The 16968-nt window shown below is 50.3% G+C and overlaps 1 protein-coding gene and 1 pseudogene across 1 annotated transcript; one reads left to right on the top strand and one right to left on the bottom strand.

Annotated features, from left to right (window-relative positions):
* The first annotated feature begins 5430 nt into the window (after nucleotides 1-5430).
* On the top strand, nucleotides 5431-7405 carry LOC122154860 (ubiquitin carboxyl-terminal hydrolase 42-like). The gene is made up of 6 exons (XM_042807556.1): nucleotides 5431-5617; nucleotides 6067-6177; nucleotides 6261-6363; nucleotides 6511-6578; nucleotides 6750-6820; nucleotides 7319-7405. The coding sequence occupies exons 1-6, from the start codon at nucleotides 5431-5433 to the stop codon at nucleotides 7403-7405; spliced, it is 627 nt and encodes a 208-aa protein (XP_042663490.1).
* A 4941-nt stretch (nucleotides 7406-12346) lies between these two features.
* On the bottom strand, nucleotides 12347-16898 carry LOC122154859 (annotated as a pseudogene).
* Nucleotides 16899-16968: the final 70 nt, after the last annotated feature.

The raw sequence follows: 16968 nt of genomic DNA, 5'->3' as shown, positions 1-16968 counted from the left end.
CTCCATATTCTGCGGTACCGGTCCCCTATTTCCCACAGGATTCTTTCGGAGACTCTCCTTTCTCCTATCATGATTTTGTCCTTCTCTCACGGCTGTCATCAGGATTCTGGCCTGCCTCTTTTGGCTTTCCTCCTCTCTTCTTACGTACACCCTCTGAGCTTCTCGTAATAACTCGTCTAACCCTTTTTCTTGCCAGTCTTCTATTTTCTCTAGTTTCTTTCTTATATCTGTCCAGGATTTAGCCACAAACTGGGTCTTAAGTAGAGCCTGACCCACCGGACTATCAGGGTCCAGACCCGAATATAATTGCAAGCCCTTCCTTAGACACTCTAACCATTCAGTGGGGGTCTCATCCTTCTTTTGTTGTTCATTGAAGACCTTATTAATATTCTGCCCCCTCGGTACTGAATCTCTAAGTCCTTGAACTATCATGTCTCGGAATTCGATTCGGTGTTTGAGGCAGAAGCCCTTTCTTTCTTAGTTTCGTTAAGGTATTGTTATTACATACTTTCTGACATACTGATCTCCTACTTCAGGGGTGACAATATCTGTCGTTACTCGTACATGGTAATCCAAACTCCATTTCACAGGGCGGAATTCCCAGGTCTGCTCGTGGCTGAGTATTGATCCTTAATAAGGCCAACGGCAGGCATTTAATCCAAGACATCTGAGTCTCAACCATTAACTTAGTCAAGGTTTGTTTTCAAGTTTGATTCATTCTTTCTGCTCTTCCAGAACCTTGAGGATGCCATGGGGTGTGCGATGCCCATTCGATCCCTAAGACTTCAGATAGTTGTATAAATTTTAAAGTGAAATGTGTTCCTCTGTCCGAGTCTATTTTTTCTATTAATCCATATCTGGAAATAATGTTTTCCAGTAACACCTTGGGTACCATGCTTGCTGTTGCCCTTGGCGTGGGGATTGCTTCCACCCAATGGGTTAAGTGATCTACTGATACCAACGAACACTTCCACCTTTGTATTTGAGGTAGCTCTGTGAAGTCTACCTGGAGACTTTGAAAAGGCCGTATGGCTGGCTCCCGTCCCCCAGCCACCTTTCCTCTCATTACCTTTTTGTTCACTTTTTGACAAATCAGACATCGATCAACTAGTTGTTTAGCCACCGTGAATGTTCCTATGCACTCGTATTGCCCCTGAATTTCCCGCGATAACATTTTGTTTAACATCTGCCTTCCATCTGGTAAAGTCCATTTTCCTTCTGGATCTTTTTCACCCCCTATTTTAAGTATATCCTTCTCCTCTTGTTCTGTGAAATTTGGGACTAAATTCTCATAATCCCCCGGTGTTACTGCCAATAAAACTACTGCTGATGACTCTGTAGCTGCTTCTCTGGCTGCCCGATCTGCTAAATTATTCCCCCTTATTTCCATTGATACTCCCCTCTGATGTCCCCTCACATAAACAATTGCAGTTTCGGGGGGGGGGAACTTCAGGGCTTCTAAAACTTCTCTGATGAGCTGCTCGTATACTAGCTCCTTCCCTTTTGTATTTATAAGCCCTCTTTCTTCCCATAGTTTTCCAAATGTGTGGACCACTCCAAATGCATACTTTGAGTCCGTGTACGCTGTACCTTCCTTATCTTTCAAATATATCAACGCCTGTTTCGGGGCATAGAGTTCACAGACTTGCGCTGACCACCCAGCAGTTCATTTCCCTTTTTCTAACACTACCACTTTCTGCCATCGATAATTGCATAACCTGATATTCTTTCCCCTTCTAGGCATCGAGAGGACCCATCAATAAATAGTTTTTCCCCACAGGGCAAAGGTTCATCTAACAAATCTTATTTTTGTTTGATTATTACTAAAATCTAAACAGTCATGTTCTGGTTCCTGAACATCCACCCCATATAGAAATTGTGAGGGATTCATGTTTTTATTCGTTACTAATGAGAGATCTATCTGATCCAGCAGCATTGCTTCGTATCTCAACATCCTTGAGTCTGCTAACCACCTTCCACCTTTCTGACTCAACACGCTCCTCACTGAGTGTGGAGTATGCACAATGATAGTACCTCCAAACGTTCATTTTCTACTTTCCTCTACCAAAACTGCCGTGGCAGCTACTGCCTGTATACTACAGGTCGGCCACCCTCGACTCACAGGATCTAACAGTTTTGAGAGATAAGCCACGGGTTTCTTTTGCCCTCCCCAGTCCTGAGCCAACACTCCACGAGCCACTTCATTCTCCGCGTTTAGAAACAAGTAAAATGGTTTGTGTAAAGATGGAAGCTCCAATACCGGAGCTGTAATTAGCTTATTTTTCAGCTCCTCTAATTGTTTCTTTTCTGTCTCCACCCAACAGACCGGCCTTTCTTCTAACAATTTTTCATACAAAAATCTAGTAACACCTTGTGTATCTCCTTCAATCCACAACCTACAATAACCCAAGAGTCCTAGCAATTTTCTAATTTCTCTCTTCGTCCCAGGCAGTGGCAAAGAAACTACTCCCGTAATCCTATCAGGGCTTATTTTACGCTTCCCCTCGCTTATCAAATGTCCCAAATATAGAACCTCTTTTTGAACAAATTGTAGCTTCTTTTTAGACACTCCTAAGCCCTTTTCCCCTAAGCAATTTAATAATTCAATTGACGCTGCTCTCACAGCTCCCTCTGTTGATCCAGATACCGAGAGATCATCTATATATTGTAGGACCTGGATCCCAGGAGGAGCCTGGAACTGTTGCAGTATTTCCTCTAAAGCCTGTCCGAACAAATCTGGAGACTCAGTAAACCCCTGGGATAGCTTAGTCCACCTTAGCTGCTGTTTCCTGCCAGTTTCCAAATCCCCCCATTCGAAGGCAAAAAAGTCCCTCCTTTCCGCAGCTGAGGGGCAGGCCCAAAGTGCATCCGTCAAATCCGTCACACTGAACCGCCCATGATTGTGATGTCTGGCCACGAGTGAGTCACAAAGTTCACCCTGAGTAATTCCTGCCCTGCCGCACCTGAGGGATCTATTCCTGAATATTGTTGAATAGTCAGGGGAAAAAAGGATTCCCATCATCGACTGCATCTCCTCCCATGTATGTATATTGGGTCCCCAAAATTGCTCAACCTCTTCCAACGGCCCCACAGGATCCTCTAATAACTTCTTCATTTCTTTCTTATACACCCTCGCTTCTACATTAGGGAGCAGCACATTCACAAATCCTACCCCCTGTCCCGTGAAACGGTTAAGGCAGAAAACCTGAGTGATAACCAATTCACCACTATCAGTCCGATCGGGTTCAATAGAATAAACTGTTCCGATCTGGATACACTAATAGTGGACTGCACCTTCAGTCTAGTCGTGCTCATGAACTAGCACGGCCACTCTTTGGTCGCGTTCAGTGAGAAACCGAACCGACTGGCGACTCACATGGTACCGTTTAGTTAAGTGACAGACATAGAGGTTCATATGATTGCTGGTGATAAATATGCTGGCTGCAAAGCACGTGCAAATAAGAGTACATGCAAAGCGCGCAACAAAGTCATAAACAATGCAGCCAGGCTATGACAAATAGAAAAGAGACCCTCTAGAAAGATTTTCTAAGTTCTTAAGTCTTACCCAAAGGCGTCCCGGGGGGGGGGGGGGAGGGGCTAGAAAGAGAGGCTCAGCCCGTCGACTGGTCCCAGAAGTCAACACGATGGTGTCTTCCCCCACCTTCCCCTCTTCCCGGGCTATTTTTATACTATTTTTTACCTTTGAGGTGGAGTTTGAGTGCCTCTCGTCATAAATACCTTTCTTAGGATTGGTGTAGAATTCTCTCGCCGCACATTTAAAGGTACAGATTACAAAAACTCACGGCGCAGACTCAAAGAGGGGTGGGCGCACCTTGGAGGCGGGTAGCCTTTGGGACGGAGGTGTGGTTTGGTCTTATAATGACATTCTAAAGAGCAAAGTTTGCACAAAGGACAGCGTTTCATCCAAATCCGACGGGATGTTGGCTCGGGGTGGCCAGGGCGCAGCTTCTCAGTTCTGTGGTACCACCCCGTTCCCGTACCTGCTGTACCATCCCGGGGAGAGACCGTGGGCTCTCCAGCCCACCTCGCCCCCCGTGGTGCTCTGCAAGCAATATCGTCCCGGGAATCGCAGATGACCTGGTGGATTCTTCGCATACCAGCTGCAGCCGCATTTTACCCTCGACGCTATTTTGATTTCATACCTTTCCTTCCTGCGTGAACGACGCTGTATTTTGGTCGTTTTAGTAATTAGTCCACACCCGTGCGTCCCTGGGTGGCCCCGTGTCACAAAGGGGCTGTGATGCGGCACCCGCCCGGCGATTGTGATCTCACCGGGCCAGGGCTTGATCTCCTGAGAAGCCGGCCAGCGAAAGCCAGTCGGGCTGAGCCGGCCTTCGGGGTAACGGCTCCTTCCCTGGCTGCTTGCGTGCCTCCTTTGCACCAAGCAGTTCCCGGGTGCTGCCCTCTTCTCCTCAAGTGCCATCCTCTTTCAAAGGTAATTACGAGTTGACTTTCAGGACAGATCATACGAGTAGGTTAGAGACGGGATAAAAGTACCCAAGCGGCCTTTGGAATTGCCGGCAGTTGGAGTCCTGTGACAGGGACAGTAGGGCCAGCAGCCTGCAGCTCTGCAGCAGCTGCAAGTACCCCTGACACGCTTCTGATGGCGGAGGCTGTTCTGTGGGTTTCCTTTGGGGTTTTCGAAATTCATTCTGTTGAGCTACAATTATGTCTTTGCAATCAGGGACGGGCGCTGCTCTTCTCTGTCTGGAGAGCAGCCTGACGTCCTTTGTCACCCCAAGCTCTCCCCTGTGTTGCTGAGAGGAGCGATGGCCGCAATGGGGAACGACTCCTGTCAGTAGCGGCTTCACCAGCCCGTTTGGATTTTGGGAATGCCCAAAGGCAACGGACGTGGCCGGTGCTCCAGCCCTGGGTGTTGCTGTGCTGACAGCCTAGAGTGAATTTTGGGGCCTTGCCTGGTAGCAGCCAGACTTACCCCAGTGGTCTGGATTACACACAGTAAAACACATTTTATCACCGCCCCCGCCCCTAGTACAAGGCTTCGAAAGCTGTCGTTGCTCGTAGAGAGAGCTGACATCTGCCGGGTTGCCTCCTGGGCTGAATACTTGCTTGTTTTCACCGAGTCACCATCAGGAAAAGGGAAAACTTGAGCTGTTCAAGACCCGAGAGGGAAAGCAAGTTAGCCCGAGGCACAGAAGATTCAGAGTGTGGGTTTGTTTGCTGGACTTTCGGCAAAGTCAGCAGTGGAACGGATTATTTTCCACAACTGCTCCTTGACCAGTAAATTTCACAGGCAGCATTAGGCTTCCCCCAGTGTTTCTGGGTTGGATGGAGATCTGGTCGTACTGGGTGCCCCTGCAAAGAACTCGACTTCTGGACCTGCTTTCGTGCAACAATACCGTCTCCTCTCTTTTCAAATGTCATTTCCCTGCAGTCACTGTCGAGGGAATGGAGCCGTCACAGAGGATCCACTTTCCCCGGGACGAGATTTGCATGGACTGGAAGCAACAACAGGAAGCTGGAGGAGGGCTCTACAACCTGGGGAACATGTGCTACCTAAACTCTGTCCTGCAGTGCCTGGCATACACGCCCCCTCTGGCCAACTACCTGCTCTCTCGGAAGCACGGCCAGTCGTGTGAGTGCTTTTACGAAATATCTCCTTGGAACTTGGTCGGGCGCTTCCCAGGGATTCCCAGAATCTGGGAGCTGGTTTAGGTGAAAAGCAGCCCTTCTTTGTCAGTCCTCAAGTGGGTGTTCTTGGAACACTCATGCTGAGAAGACACGTGTCCTACCTAGGTGTGATCATCTTCAGAAAGGCACCTCTTCCTAGCCCCGGGTCTTGGTCCCTATTCCTGCAGCTCAAACCCTCTTTCCTTACTGCACAGGAAACTTATGTCAGTTTAGTGTCCCCCTGAAGAATGTTTTCTGCGCGCTAAAATGTCCTGAGCTTGCTGGGACATTGGCACCTTGGGAGGAGTGGAGACTGTTCTTATAACTGCAAGATCTCCATCAGGTTTCCTGTGGCTATGGGTATTTTGCTAACCCGAGTATCTTCCTTCCCTCCCTCCCTCCCTCCCTCTGCAGGTCACCAGAAAGGCTTCTGCATGATGTGCAGAATGGAAGCGCACGTTAACAAGGTCATGCATTCCTCAGGCAGCGCCATCGAGCCTTGGTCTGTCGTCCGTGTTCTCACACGTAAGTCCTTTCAGGTGCTTTTACAGGTTTTTTTTTTTTTTTCCATTCTTGTAGGAGAGAACTACTAACTTCCTCTTTCTTAGGAATAGGAGAACATTTCGAGCTCGGCAGGCAGGAAGACGCCCATGACTTCTTACGCTGTATTGTCGATGCCATGCAGAGAGATTGTTTGAGCTGGAGCAGCGAGTAAGCGCAAACAAATTACCTTTTCAATGTTCCCGAGCCCTTTGGACACCTTGATGTACTGCCATCAAGGAAACCCTATGCCCAGGGCTCTTAGAGAAAGCAAACCACTTGGAGGAGATAACTCTCTGCCTTACCATTTATTTCCAGCTTGGACTTCGCTTCTCAATCAACTACCATTGTCCGTCAAATATTTGCGGGCTTTCTGAGATCCAGAGGTACTTTTCCACAACTATTGCTCTCCGCAGAATTGTCTGTGTCCCTCTGCCTGCCTGTGATAACAGCTGATCGTGAGGCTGGTACAATTCCTAACCGGTAGTTAGGAAGGATGTAAACCGGCAGAGTCAGTTGACTTCCCCTACCACTGACCATTTTGATTTGCCTTCCAGTCACGTGCTTGAGCTGCAGCGCGGTCTCCGATTCCTACGAGCTCTTCCTGGATATTTCACTGGATATAAAAGTAAGAGGCTTGGCAACTGTGCTTCAAGACGTCCCAAGGCCCCTGTAGCTTTCCGGAGTCAACAGGGATGACTGAAAAGTGCAAACTGCAAACAGAAGAGAGCTGGGTGGTGGGTGGGGTGTGGAATGGACGAGCACGCATTATCCTCTCTGCACCCTCGATAGACTCTCATCCCTCTTCCTTTTGCCCTCCCTCAACACCCATCTGGCTCCAAGGCTGATGGGTTGTGTTGTTTTCATTACCGATGACCCTCCACACCATCGGGAGCTGAACTGAGCGGCGGCGCAGGCACGTAGCTCTTGACAGCCCCAGGAATCCCGGGGAAATGAGGGCAATGTCGACCATAATACCCTCTTTCTGCCCCATCCTGGACACTGCCTGGGGGTTCGCAGTGGCTCTCCTCAGCGTCATCTAGTTGGGTTTTTGTGTAAACTCCTAGTGAGTGCTTGGGCGAGGGTATTTCCCGCAGCTCAGCGCTCTCCTTTCTCACTCCTCCAGGCAGCCTCATCTGTCACCGCAGCTCTGGAGGAATTTGTGAGACCTGAGCAGCTGGATGGCGAAAACTCCTTTAAATGTAGCCAGTAAGATGATTACTAACAACATCTTAGTACTAGATCCTGTGTGAAGCTGCTGCGTGTCGTCCATCATAAGTCACCTTGTCTCATAGGCTTAATGGACGATAATGAGACACAGCACTTTTTCGTATGGCCTTATGGTACTGAATAGCCTTAAAATAGCGTAAGGCTGTGTGAGACAGGAGAGCTTGCCTGGCCTTCTGGGGCAAGGCAGGGTGCCTTTCAGCACTGGGCTCTGGGCTTGGTTTCAAGGTGCGACAGGATGGTTGCCGCCTCCAAGAGATTCACCGTCCATCAAGCACCCAGGGTTCTCACTGTTTGTTTGAAAAGGTTTGACGATTACACCGACAGGAAGATCAGCAAGGTGCGTACGCAACTGGAGTGCAAGTTTCCCTTCCTGGAGCAGGAGATGGCCCAAAGCAGTGCTCTCATGTTGCCTTTTTCATGTTTCCTTCTGGGGAGAGGAGGGCTCCCGCGGGAGACAAGCGTGTACTCTGCTCCGACAGAGCTGCTTTGGCTGACAACAGTTTCCTGCCACCCAAAGGCATTGCTTTAGGGAAAACCGAGTGTTCATGAGCCCCAGAGATGTTTTTAGACACCTCCGGCCCCTGCTCTTTGAGGGCTGTTTGGTGTAGCATTTCAGGATCGTTTCGGAGCCCTCTTGGTCTCTCCGTAGGTCGTGAAGTATCCCGAGTATCTGGATCTTCACCCCTACATGTCGCAGACCAGTGGAGAACCGCTCCTCTATTCCTTATATGCTGTGCTGGTACACAGTGGTGGCAGCTGTCAGTCAGGACACTACTTCTGCTACACAAAGGTAAAGAGCAACTTCCTTCCAAACACGGGAAAAATGTGTGCTGGGGAAGACAAATTTGCATGGCAAGGTTACTGGCAGCCAAGGTTTTGGGGAAGAAGGTCTCCTTAGGGGCTGGAGTGGATCTGGTTTGATGTACCCTTGCTGGTTCTGTAGTTTTCTGCCTGTGTTTTTCTGGAGAAACCATGCAGTTCATCTCCAGGTATCAATGCCTTTCTTCACAGGCCAGCAACGGATGGTGGCACAAGATGGACGATGACTCTGTGTATCGTTGCAGCATCAACACAGTTCTTAGGCAGCAAGCCTACTTACTGTTTTATGTCAGGTAAAAACAATCACAAAAAGTGTTTGGAATACCTTTCCTTTTCCTGGCTCTGCTTTTTTTTCTTCTCAGCCTCTTTCTGTTTCCCTTTCTGTGCTTCTCTTTCTGTCATAGGAGTCATTCCTACCTGCATCCTTCAGTGCTGTCAAATCTGACCTAACCCACGCCAGTCCTTGTCTTTCCCTGCTGGGCTTTAGGCTGCTGCCCTGGTGTAAACTGCTACCTGTCTGCTATCTGAAGCTGTCCAATGTAGATGTCCTGGTTTTGGCTGGAATAGAGTTAACGTTTCTTCTTAGTAGCTAGAATAGCGCTGTGCTTTGGCTTCAGGGTGGGGTTTGGTATGAGAAGAACGCTGATAGCCCACTGATGTTTTCAGTTGTTGCTGAGACATCAAGGACTCTCCAACTCCCCGTGGTGTCCTGCCCGTGGGCAGGTGCACAAGAAGCTGGGAGGGAGCACGGCCAGAGCACCGGACCCAAACTGGCCAAGGGAATATTCCCTGTCATGTAATGTTATGCTCAGTATAGAAAGGAGGGGCGGCCAGGAAGAGGGGGGCTCTCCTGGCTTCCGGGATTGCCGTTGGGTAGCTGCTGAGCAATCACATTTTGCATTGCCCATTTGTCATTTCTGGTTTTGTTATTTTTTCATTTTATTACAATTTCTAAACTTTTTTGTGTCAGCCTATGAGACTCCCTTGACCCCTTCAAATCCCTCCTCCATGCCTGGGGGCAGGGAAGGGAGGTGAGCGGCTGCATGGTGATTGACTGCCGGCCAGGTTCAAGTCACGACAGTAGAGGAGAATACTTAAAAGTACTGGAAAGATGGGGAGGGACTCTTTATCAGGGAGCGTGGCGACAGGACAGGTGGTCATGGTTTTAAACTACAGGAGGCTAGATTTCAATTAGTTGTAAGGAAGAAATTAAATTCTTCACTGTGAGAGTGGAGAGGCACTGGAAGAGGTTTTCCAGAAAAGTTGTGGCTAACCCCTCCCTGGAAGTGTTCAAACCAGGTTGGATGGGGACTTGAGCAACCTGGTCTAATGGAAGATACCTCTGCCTGTGGGAGGGAGGGAGTTGGAATTAGACGTTCCTTAAGTTCCCTTTCAACCATCTTATGACCCTATGATTCTCTGAAATGGAGACTGTCGGGGGTATAAAGACAAGGTCTTGTTTTGACTCCAGTGGAGTTTCCCACTGTCATCTTGGGTATGTCTTCTCTCTGTTGTAGAAACAGCTCCAAGAAAATGACAGAACCCCAGAGGAGGTGCTCGGATTTGCAAGCTGGACAAAGGGATGATTCCCCACCGGCACCGTCCTATGCCGATTCCTTCCTCAGTCGGTGGGCGGCTGGCAACGAGCAGGTGGGTTCTGTGGGACCACAGGCTCTGCCTCGTTGGAGCGAGGCAACTGCGGGGAGGTGGGTCAGGGCACCAGATGGGCAGTGGGTTTATTTCTGGGATCTCTTTTGCCTCCCACAAACTGCAGCTTTCTTGAAGACACTTGCAGCACTGCTCCCTCTCCAAGCATCCCACCTAGATCCATCCCCTTTCTTCACCTTTGGCCCTTCTGCCTTTGCAGCCCTCCAGGAGAGCCTTTGGGAGGCCCTTAGCTGTCCCCTCCCACCGCTCCTGGGGCTTCCCCACGGTTCTGGTCCTTTCAGGAGGAAAGGGCAGGACCTATTCACAGCTCTCTCTGCAGGCCATGGAGGTGGACAAGGAGGATTCTCCAGAGGACAGCGGCTCCTCCGCACCAGCCAGCACCAGCCAGCTGACCTGGGCAGGTGCCCAGCAGGCATCGGCAAGCTGGCCGTGCCACGACTGGCCACACAGGCTCAGCACGGCCTCCTACGTGTCCAGGAAGCAACCTGACACCCTGGTCTGCAGTCAACCATTGGACCACGTGCTGCACGCCGTGCAAGAGTACGACAACAAAGAGGAGCACGGATTCAGCCAGAGGGAGGAGGCCAGGGGGAGGGACCGGAGCAGATCCCCGTGGCGGGGCTATGATCTGCGCAGCCGGTTTGTAGAGTACAAGGAGTATCCCCGCTCAGCGAGGAGGAGGAGGTGGTGGAGAGCAAGTCCTCCACCTCATGACGAAGCTTCAAGGGATGAGGGAGCTCCAGGACCCTCCAACACCAGGTCCAAGGTGGCTCCCGCAGCCAGGGCTGCTTGTGAGCAAACCCTGCCGAGGCAGAGAGGACAGAGCGGATCCCTGTGGTGGGGTTATGATCTGCGCAGCCGGTTTGTAGAGTACAAGGAGTATCACCGCTCAGCGAGGAGGAGGAGGTGGTGGAGAGCAAGTCCTCCACCTCATGACAAAGCTTCAAGGGATGAGGGAGCTCCAGGACCCTCCAACACCAGGTCCAAGGTGGCTCCCGCAGCCAGGGCTGCTCGTGAGCAAACCCTGCCGAGGCAGAGAGAACAGAGCGGATCCCTGTGGTGGGGTTATGATCTGCGCAGCTGGTTTGTAGAGTACAAGGAGTATCACCGCTCAGCGTGGTGGAGGTGGTGGTGGAGAGCAAGTCCTCCACCTCATGACAAAGCTTAAAGGGATGAGGGAGCTCCAGGACCCTCCAACACCAGGTCCAAGGTGGCTCCCGCAGCCAGGGCTGCTCGTGAGCAAACCCTGCCGAGGCAGAGAGAACAGAGCAGATCCCTGTGGTGGGGTTATGATCTGCGCAGCCGGTTTGTAGAAGCCACAGACCACAGGAGGTGGAGGTTTTCAGTGCCCCAGAGACCCCGGTCAGACAAACACTTGGGTCAGTGCGGTGGTAACTGGGACAGATCGTTGCCCTGCGTGAGGGCAAACCACAACTTCTGACTTCTGCAAGGCCGGAATGGAGGAGGAGGTAAAGGAATCCGGGAAACACCCAAACTGCGCCCGGCAGGGACCAGGCTGCACAACGGACACCAGCAGCCCACCCTGTCCATCCTCCCAGTGCTGCCTCTGCCCAGGGGGAGCTCCGAGAGACTCTCCAGAGACTCGGGCAGCTCTGCCGGCTGGCCCCCCTGCCCACGGCTCCCTCGAGGAAGAGTTTTAATCCGTGTTCCGCGTTTGGGATCGCCTTGGGAACCAACAGGCAGAAAAGCCAAAGCTAGAATTAAAGCCTGTGCTTTCTTGCTGAGGGCTGGTCTCGAGGGCTCTCTGGTGCTCGTCCGTCGTCTTCCTCACCGTGTCCGCTGGTTGACCTCAGCGCTCACGCACGCTCACAAAGGTCTTCTGGGGGTGGGGGGCAGCTGTGCAACTGTGCGTGTCTTGAGCTGGTTTGTTTCACTTTGTACTGGCCTTTTTCCGGCTGTCTTTAAGAACAGGCCTCATCTCATTTATTAATTCTCTATCTTCAGACTCCCTTTTCTTTACAAAAGTGCCATACGACCTTTGTGTCCCCCCATATCTCCCTGTCCCTTGTGTCCCCATGTCCACCCAAAGGCCTATGTCCCACCACCCCACCCTGTGTCTCCAAAGCCCCCCACGGCCCCACATCCCCTCCCATGGCCCCACATCCCTTCCCAGTGTCCCCAAGCCCACCCAGATGAAGGTGCAGTTGACCTCCTGCACTTGTGCCATGCTGGTGCAGAGCAACATGTCCCCTCCACGTCCCCACCCCACGTCACTCAATATGTCCCCACATCCCCACCCTATGTCCCTGTGTCCCTCCTCAGGTCCCCACACCCCCACCCTGTCTCCAAGCCCACCCAGGTGAAGGTGTAGTTGCGCCCTCCTGCACTTGCACCATGTGGGTGCAGAACAACGTGTCCTCTCCACGTCCCCCTCCCCTGCAAACAGGGTCCAGTGGTTGTCCCTGTCAGGACAAAGTCAGAGATGGCGGCTCACGGTGCACGTCACGATGGCAGCAATGAGCTCATGGAGCTTGGGGACACAAGGGGACAGTGTGGGACATGGGGACAGCCCCACGTCAGGATGCTGGAAGAGCTGGTGGCTCCCAGTGTGTGTCGTGATGATGGGGACGAGCTGGTGAAGCCTGGGGTCATGGGGGGACACAGAGGGTTCCGAGCAGCCCTGGGTGACCTGAACAGGCCAGTGATATCCCTCGGCAGATGCCAGGTGAGGGGACAGCAGGGGGAGCCCCCCCGACTCACGTATTTCTCCAGGTAGAGGGTGGGGCTGCCCATCAGAGCCTTCATCCGCACCAGGTAGACAAGCAGCACCAGGTTGTTCTGCACCACATTGACATGGACCTGGGACAAACGGGGACCCCAAAAAGCATGTGTGGGGTGTCAGAAGAGCCACCCCACCTTTGGGGACACACGCGTGTCACCCTACATGTTGGGGACTACCCTGGGACTCAACCCTTCCAAGATGAAGGTGCTGAAATGTGGAAACATGTGGTAGTGACCCAGGCCAATGGCAATGCTCTGAACTGCTTCCTGGGGGCAGGGACACATGGGGATGTTACCCCAAGGGACAAGGGGACACCCCGAGTGAGGTGGCAGGGAGGTGGGGACATGGTGGCGGGGGCAACAGGGACCCATAAATGCAATATTGAGGGTGGGAGGAGAGCGGGAGGCCACCAAGCCAAGAGATCAACATTGAGTTGGCGACACTGGAATGTCCCCAAAAAAGGGGGTTGGGGACCCCCCTGAGATTCTGGGGACATGGGGCGGACACTCATGGCACGTTTGGCCTTGCAGGAGCCCACACAGGCCTCGGCGATTTTGTAGTAGAGCTGCTACTCTACCGAGAGCCCGTGGGCATTGCAGGGTTTGAGGCGCAGCGGGATCCCTTCCAGCAAGGGCCCCTTCTCCTTCCCTGAGGGGCATCAAAAGTGGGGGGACACAGTCACTAGGGGTGCACAGCTCCCCAAAACCTCAGACACCCCAGCGCACCCTCTCAATGCTGAGCCAGGGAGCTGTGAGCGGGGAGAGAAAATGAGGTGAGGACATCCCTCCCAAAAAGCTAAAATCGACCCAAAAGCCCCCCGAATACCCAGCCCCACCCTTGAGGCAGACATCGAGGGGGATGCAGGGCAGCAGGGTGTTGACGATGTCACTCACGTCCACCTCTTTTTCCTTGTAATAACAGAGATCACCCCCGCCACCACTAACGTAACGGAAGAAGATGAATTCGTGAGCGTGGAGGCCATAAGAGGCGCTTTGGTTGGGAACGGGGGGGTCAGCGGCACCCCCAGGGTCCTGGGGCTCCCCCAAACTGAGTGGTCACGGTACCTCCACATTTTGGAGCTTGAGGGTGAAGTCGATGTACCCCATCATCAGCTTGTGCCGCTTCCCCATGGGCATGAATTTGAGGGGGTCCTAAACTGGGGGGGGGGGGGGGGGGGGGGAGGAGGCGGTGTTCCAGTTCAAGGTTAGCAAAGGATAAGGTTTAGTAGAAAGAAAATATACCTACGTACACTGTTCTATAGATATGTGTGTATATATATATAAAAATGATTGATTAATTATACTAAAATAGCAAAAGCAAGTTGTTACTTAGCACAACAAAAGCCTCCTCACACACCTGCCATCCACCCCACGAGATAGGGCAGCGCACACTGGAGCACAGACCGGACTTCGAGACGGCCAGGCACCAATCCTTAGCGGACGTCTCCGCGACGCCAGCGTTGGCCGGAATTGGTTGCCGTGCCGTGTCGCAGCTCCAGGTGAATTCTATACCCTTTGCATCCCGTCACGTAGGGCCAGGACGTGCCAGGAGGCGGGCAAAGCACGCCCTGAATGATGGAACGGAAAAGCACCACTTGCGCTTGCGCTGGAACAGAAAAGGTGGTCGTCTTGGACCCCCGGAGGTCGTGACTTCATCCTCCCTCCTCTTCATCACCTCCCCAATGTCGTCCTTTGTGGTTTCAGTGGCATACAGCCCAGTTTCACAGCGTGGGTAAGCGTGGGGAGAGGTCCATTTTGCTGCTTGCTTCCTCTCATCTTGGACTTTCTTAGGCTTTAACCTTCAGTTGTTACATTACATGTAGTTACACGAGAACAGGGTCCTGTGTCGCAGTCACGCACACGGAGGCACAAACAAGAGAGACTTATGCCATCGGCTACAGTCTACAGATCAAAAAATAGTTTTTCACTAACACAAACAGTTTTTTCTCATCACTAACACAGTAAGGTAGAAAATTTACAGTATTTCATAAGGTTATGACTTCTCATTCTAAACTAGCTTTTCTTTTATTTTGCATGGTATCATACAAGACTAGAGAGGAACGACTGGATCCAATTTTAATGTCATTTGTGGAAAAGTGCAAAAATGCTGGTTTTCATTCTGCTTTAAAACAATCAGGTTTTGATACAGTAAGCTTTCCCACAAGATGTAAAATCCCTTTCTGACCAAAAGCTGACTCAGTGTTACTCTGCCCAATCCGAGAGTTACCTTGGAGAGAACTCCTAAGTTTTATAAGGTGATGTGGAAAAGTTTCTGACTGGGTTTTATTTAACAAGGAATAGCAGCCCTGGGGCTAAAGGAATACAAATAAAATATCTATGCTCGCACGAGTGAAGAATTGCCAGCTGCTTCCCTTCTCAAAAGGTAAACTGCAAGATTCTTTGCTAATTACATAGACAACACTTAGAAGAGACCATCTCAAGGAAATCAGACAGCGTTGCTTCCTTGAAATACATGCGACAGCTTCCAGCTACTCGTGGGATGGTAACTCCCTCCCACCTGCAACAAGAGTTCAGGTCAACTTTGCTCTTTGGAACTTGCTCAGAATCTTTAGAATTAAGGTTGTCTTTTCTCACGCTTCATTTTTTTCCACTGGACCTTTACTGCCCTTCTGACCAAACACAAGCAATTGAAAACATATGAAAAAACCCGAGTTTTAAGATCTAGAGAACACATTTCTAGATTCAAGAGTATTTCTTTAGAAAAGCCTTAGTCCTGTTACTGCAGGTTGGACTAGACGCACCCCAGAAGATCCCTTCCGACCCGAACTATTCTACAAATCCCTTTGTATAGTTAGAAGATGAAGCTAGAGGGAGTACACTTCACCTCTTCAATCTCTGTTTTGCCTCCACAACTCTACACTCTTCCACGCATTTGTCCCGATTTTACTCTCACCTACTTTTTCAGCTTAGAGCTGCTGCTATGCCCACAAAAAAATGGTTTACCCCTGTCAGAAGAGAGGCCTCCAGTGGACAGCCAAGAAGCAATTTTCTTTCTGTGCCTTGTTTAGGATCAATTTCTCAGCCTCATTTAGGACCTGCATAGACTTCTCATTTTTTCTTCAAGTTCACTAAGTGCTTTTATCCGCGTCCACTCGTTTTTAAACAATGACTGTCAGGTAAAATTTCTCAGACTCAGGAGATAGCAGTGTCTTGGTTCCAATCATACAAGCAGCTGTATTCGGAACATGAATGCTGCAATGGTCTCTCAATGCCCCCCAAATCAATGGGATGCTGCAGGTAAACTCCCTTGCAAGATAGGAATGGAGATTTACTGTTGGACCTGATTGCAGAGTGCTCTGAACACACAGATGCATTTTTCCACATTAAAATCACCAGATGGCCTCAACACAGATTAAGAGAATTGCCATTAACAACAAACATTCCTTTCAACTACATTTGCCTTTCTCCTGTTGGTTTGCCCCTTCTTAACTCAGCTCTGACTCACAGACCGATTAGAAATCACACCAGCCTCACATTTGCAACAGTGACTGAGCCTCTTCCGACTAAAAAGAAATGGTAGATAGTGTGGAGGGGAAAAAAAAACCCCAGTGATGACAGCCAGTCCTATGGGCTCTATTTTAACTATTCTATTAAGAATGAGCAACATCTGAAGTTTACAGGGCTTCTTATCACCCAGTCCATTCCCACTGCCACTCCTGGAGCTCCAGCTTTGCAGGGCCATCTCAGAATACACATATCTAGAACATCTATGTTGAAGACCGTGAACCCCTTCAGCTCGAATAAACATTGCCGTTAAAGCCACCGAGTGAAATAATCACCTGGTTTATTCTGTGTAGCCAGTAAAATGTTTCCTACGACAATTCCAGCTCTGAGTGCTGCAGGAGGAAATCCTCACACAGCTCAAATAATACCCTAAGAGAGCAGCAGCACAACTGGATTTCTACATGCACCCAAGGCCTTCCTTACCGGCAGGATAGGTGTATTGTGAGGGGACATACAAGGTTCTAAGAGATCTTGAGCTAAAAGTCTCTCTATTATTGGTTTTAATCCCTCCCTTCTCTAGAGATGGGGTATTTTTTTATTCTAATTGGCCGGTCCGGGTCCCTGATAGATATGGTTATTGGTTTTATATTTAATTTCCCTACTGACTCCGAATCATACCATGTTTCTGGGTTGATTTTAGCTTCATCCTCTGCTGTTAAGGCATAGAGCCTCACCTTTAGTTTTTCTTGATCTATTTCTAAGTTAACCTCTAATTCTACCATTAAGTTCCGTCCAAGAAGATTATATTCAGCCTCCGGGACTAATAAGAACGTTCCTATACTATATTTATTG

Source organism: Tyto alba, unplaced genomic scaffold, assembly GCF_018691265.1.
Source record: "Tyto alba isolate M040663 unplaced genomic scaffold, T.alba_DEE_v4.0 Super-Scaffold_5, whole genome shotgun sequence".
In the NCBI taxonomy this organism is placed as follows: Eukaryota; Metazoa; Chordata; class Aves; order Strigiformes; family Tytonidae; genus Tyto; species Tyto alba.
Note: the sequence above shows the minus strand (reverse complement) of the source record. Positions and strands in the feature narration are given on the sequence as shown.

Bases quoted from the DNA above. Each gene is read 5' to 3' on its own strand.
- LOC122154860 (XM_042807556.1), top strand. From the start codon at position 5,431: ATGGAGCCGTCACAGAGGATCCACTTTCCCCGGGACGAGATTTGCATG. The intron at 6,178-6,260 runs GTAAGTCCTTTC...CCTCTTTCTTAG, and splicing joins TGTCGTCCGTGTTCTCACAC to GAATAGGAGAACATTTCGAG. The intron at 6,364-6,510 runs GTAAGCGCAAAC...ATTTATTTCCAG, and splicing joins TGTTTGAGCTGGAGCAGCGA to CTTGGACTTCGCTTCTCAAT.